The sequence below is a fragment of the Rana temporaria genome, chromosome 11 (assembly GCF_905171775.1).
Source record: "Rana temporaria chromosome 11, aRanTem1.1, whole genome shotgun sequence".
Lineage (NCBI taxonomy): Eukaryota > Metazoa > Chordata > Amphibia > Anura > Ranidae > Rana > Rana temporaria.
Window position 1 is genome coordinate 68,036,604 of NC_053499.1, and position 5,325 is coordinate 68,041,928.

Consider the following 5,325-nt stretch of genomic DNA (forward strand, 5'->3'; position numbering starts at 1 on the left):
CATTCCATATATAGATTTTAATTATACTTTTACATCTGATACCCCAAATAATTCTCTACCTGGTACCTCCAGGTCTAAGCCAAGTATGTGTCCCTAAACTTTGCTATTGTGTGCTGAGTTGACATCCTCATGTGTACAGTATAACATGGCAGTGTTCTGATCCATCAGTAGAGTATAACATTAACATGACAGTGTTCTAATCCATCAGTACAGTATAACATGGCAATGTTCTGATCCATCAGTACAGTATAACATGGCAATGATCTGAACCATCAGTAGAGTATAACATTAACATGACAGTGTTCTAATCCATCAGTACAGTATAACATGGCAATGTTCTGATCCATCAGTACAGTATAACATGACAGTGTTCTAATCCATCAGTACAGTATAACATGGCAATGTTCTGATCCATCAGTACAGTATACCATGGCAATGTTCTGATCCATCAGTACAGTATAACATGGCAATGTTCTGATCCATCAGTGCAGCATATCATGGAAATGTTCTGATCCATCAGTACAGTATAACATGGAAATGTTCTGATCCATCAATACAGTATACCATGGCAATGATCTGATCCATCAATACAGTATACCATGGCAATGTTCTGATCCATCAGTACAGTAGAACATGACAATGTTCTGCTCCATTAGTACAGTATACCATGGCAATGATCTGATCCATCAATACAGTATACCATGGCAATGTTCTGATCCATCAGTACAGTAGAACATGACAATGTTCTGCTCCATTAGTACAGTATACCATGGCAATGATCTGAATCCATCAGTACAGTATACCATGGCAATGTTCTGATCCATCTTGGTACATTGTGCTCTCCATGTATTACATTGTGCATTGTACAGGAAAAATAAGACACACACCCACACATATACGGAGACAGGCAAAGCCTACCCCATCTCGTCTCTAGCAGCTATATATCAATCTCTGCCAAGGCATGTGTTTAAATATTCAGTGAAAAATAATGACTTGTTCGGTATCACTTATAGGAAGATTATTATGTCCATCCTTCAAACTCAGCCCCCAACTGAGCTTCATGTGCAATCCACCCTAAAATAGCAAGAAAAATGCAAAACTGCTGGAGTCAATAATAAAAAAGAAAAAAAAAAAAGAAAAGATGTGTCAATATTTAAAATAAAAGTTAAAAAGATGTTTAAGTTACATATCAAAACAGGACCCAAAACACCATAGAATTCACACAACAGATGAAACAATTAAATCAAAGTTAAAAAAAATGTTTTTTTTTTTTTGTTTTGTTTTTTAATAATAGACATGTCATTTTTATTTTGCATTGACAACAGCAGAACAATGAGAAGAACATAAATAAAAGGTACGATGAAGACACTACAGCTGGTCGCCCATCAGTCAGCCGTCATGGTTTAGGGTGTTAAGGTCAAGTCTGGGAAATGAAGGGACAGATCAGATGAATGGTGTTCCTGGGCTTGGAGGAGATGAGGATGTAGAAGGTATGATGATGATGATCTTCTTGTGAATCAGCCTGATCCAGGAGCTGCCAGCCATCCAGCCATCCATCCCATGTACTCTGCTGGAAGGAGGAAAGTCCCCCTGCTCCTCCAGCAGAACCCCCCTTGAGTGACAGCAGCAGCCACCAGTCCCAGCTCAGGGGCAGACCTGAACTTTCCTAATCCCACACATTCTACACATTGCTTTATTAGTGAGACAGCTGAGGATCGTGCTATGTACTAATAAATGCCATTCCTGCTAGGATCTAATGGAATGATCACTGGTGATCCCAGCTGGAATGACAGCTACACCAGCCTCTGCCAGCGCTTCCTATGCCATTGGCAACACTTTATTTATTTTAATGCTATCCCATTAGCCAGCGATCGATAGTTGGAAAGTGAAAAAGAAAGTCAGCCTGACTTTGGGATCTCATTAGACGTGTGATCAGAAAGCGGTGTGTGATCAGAAAGCGGTGTGAGATCAGAAAGCGGTGTGAGATCAGAAAGCGGTGTGTGATCAGAAAGCGGTGTGAGATCAGAAAGCGGTGTGAGATCAGAAAGCGGTGTGTGATCAGAAAGTTGCAGCCACACAGGACAAGTGACATCTATTTTTGGGGGATCGTGTGACATTAAAGGGGGGTTGTCAGGTGAGTGCACTGGTCCGCAGAGCTTGCGATCAGCACGATCCGGATGTGTAGAGAGGGAGGTCAGAGAGCAGATCCCGTCCAAGAAACAAATTGTTGTTGCTAAGAGGGTTAATAGTGTCTCCAAAGCCCGAGTCCCTGCCTCCTCCCTCCCTCCCTACAAGCCGGCCCCCTTATTATTGGGTGGCAGCTGAGAAAGACAGGAGCCTCCAGCGAATCACAGGCTCATTGATTAGGGCGAGTTGGTTTGAATAGAGCTGGCCATGTGCCAACCCCCCCCCCCCCCCTCCATCGCCACCCCCCTCCCCATCACTAAGCCCTCTCCTATGATTAATCGCAATGCATTATTGATCATCATAATTATGGCAGGACACATGCGCGCTGGCTGGGGCTCCCTGCCCGGAATTGGGAGCACATTTTGGGAGTAAATTATTTGTCTTCTGCCCCAGCTGATGTGTGAGCCAGCATGTCTCGGAGGAAGCAGGCGAAGCCCCAGCATTTCCAATCGGAGCCTGGTCTGGCCCTGCCGCCTGGAAGTCATGGTAAGTGGGGATCCCTTTATCATCTGTCACCCCGGATCTATTCCAGCACCGATCTCTACATACACACACCGACACACATCTCTCTCACCTGAAAGTCCACACCAAACTTTACACGAGTGGGCTCCACGCTGCTGACACCCACTGCTTTCACTTTGTCACTCTGCTACTTTGTTCGCAGGACGATCTCACCTCTCTACCTGGAGTATGAGCTCCATTCTTCCCTGTACGTGCATGGTGGGGAGACCTACCTGAGACTACCAACAACTCTACTCATCGTCTACATGTTAGAGATCCACATCTGCAACTAGATTACTCTCAGATCGCTAGGACTTCTATAGATCGTGTATGGGCTACATTGGTACTTTATACATGTTAGAGATCCAGATCTGCAACTAGCTTACTCTCAGATCGCTAGGACTTCTATAGATCGTGTATGGGCTACATTGGTACTTTATACATGTTAGAGATCCAGATCTACAACTAGCTTACTCTCAGATCGCTAGGACTTCTTTAGATCGTGTATGGGCTACATTGGTACTTTATACATGTTAGGGATCCAGATCTGCAACTAAGTTTCCAAACCTTTTTTTATAGCTCTATGCTGTTCCTTTATAGATGTTAGAGATACATCTGCAACTATGTTACTGTCCTGTGTCTATGAATTCTATAGATCGTGTATGGGCTGCACTGCTCTTCCTTTTATAGCTGTTAGAGATCCAAATCTGCAACTCAGACTTGTATAGATCGTGTGGGAGCTACATTGTTACTTTACATAGAGATCTACACCTATATGACTCAGGCTGCCTAGAATTCCATAGATACTTTATAGGTGTTGGAGATCCAAATCTACTCTCAGCCTAACAAGAGTTCTATAGATCGTGTATGGGCTACAGTGTTACTTTATTTGCATCAATGTTACTCCGAGTCCCAGGTTCCTACTCATTTTTTTATTTTATTTATCTATATGATCTACGTTGTTTTAGTTGCATCTCCAACTGTGTTACTCTCACGCTATCAAGGATTCTATAGATCGTGTATGGGTTACATTGTTATTATGTAGATGCTACAGATAAATATGCAATTGGGTTACTCTCCGGCTACTAATTATGGGCTACATTGTTACTTTGTAGGTGTTTAGAGATACAATTGTTCGGTTTATTTGGCTATTAATGCTGTAGCTCATGTATGGGTTACAGTTACATTGTGACTTTTGTGGATGTTGGAGATGCAGTTATACAAATCTATAGATCATGTATGGGTTATTTTGTTGCCTTGTAGGGGTGTGTGTGTGTGTGTGTGTGTAATATATATATATATATATATATATATATATATATATATATTCTGTAGAGGTGTGTGTGTGTGTGTGTGTGTGTGTGTGTATGTATATATATATATATATATATATATATATATATATATATATATATATATATATATATATATATATATATATATATATATATATTTTAATATTTGCATACAGCGATGTAAAGCTGCCCATACATTATACAGTTTTTCTCCAATTCCCTTCCCCATGCATAGAGCAAAGGCCCTGCCTGATTGCATACAAATTGAAGGTGTTTTAGGCTTGACCTCCCCTCTTATATAGGTTTAAAGGAAAATCGTACAATATATGGCCCGACCTTCCTCTGCGGTTACCAATAGTTCTGTATGGACTGTTTGTAGATGTTGGATACAACTTTGCGGTTATAATTCTCTATATATATCTTGCCTTGTAGATATAAATCTGCAACTTTGTTACTTAGACTATCCCTGTGTATGGGCTACGTTGTTGTCTTGTTGTTGCAGATGTGCACTTTTGTTGCTTTTAGACTACCAACAGGTTTTTTATTTGTATATCTATTTTTTTCCCCACTTTTAAATATTGTTCACAATGAAATCTTTTTTTCTTGTAAGTTGCATGAGAGTTTGAGTTGTTGCAATATGTGGAAAGGCTCTTAGGGGATTAGGCTGTTTGTAAACGTGGTTTTATTATTAGTCTGCTTATTGAAGGACTTTAGTGTTTGTTGCAGATCCTGAGCACTGCTGGCTGTGGATTCCCTGCAGGGCAGATTGTCCCCTGCAGCAGCCACTTCCATGTCCTGATCTCTCCGCTGCTGTCCTGCTAATCCAGTGGATGCACCTTGTGTGACAATCCCCATTTCATTACACCAGACCCCCATTGAAAAGCGATTTGTCCCCTTATGCCAAACATCCTAGAGGAATAGCAGGCTTCTCCCCATGCCCTTTTGTGAAATCCTGCAACATTTAGGGTCAGACCTTCCGAGCTATTCACTAACAAACAATACACTCCACATGGGCTAAAGGGTAGAAAGGAGAGGGGGCAACAAAAAAAAAAACTTTCTTCTGCAGGATATCTCCCTTATTTCTGATATCTGCTTGGGTTCATCTGTTTCTGGATGTCTCTGGGAATTAACGTGCCATGATTGCTTTGCACTGAAGGAAGCACCTTTTGACTCCTGGAGATAACTTCTTAAGTAGTGATGTTCTCAGCATTTAACTCCTTGTGCTCCTTGACTTTGTTTTTCCCCCAAAAAAAGGCAATGCGGGTGACTATCAGGTTGGCCTTCCAGGAGTCCTCCACAAAGGTGACCCTATGCATTTCCCTTTCCCATGCGGCTAAAATAT

General features: G+C 41.5%; 1 protein-coding gene across 1 annotated transcript in view; it reads left to right on the forward strand.

Annotated features, from left to right (window-relative positions):
• The first annotated feature begins 2,428 nt into the window (after positions 1-2,428).
• Positions 2,429-5,325, forward strand: part of SALL1 (spalt like transcription factor 1) — a 21,615-nt gene continuing 18,718 nt past the window's right edge. The window contains exon 1 of the mRNA XM_040328697.1: positions 2,429-2,673. Coding sequence (XP_040184631.1) covers positions 2,598-2,673 — 76 coding nt within the window. The 5' untranslated portion in view covers positions 2,429-2,597. The remainder of the gene's footprint in view (positions 2,674-5,325) is intronic.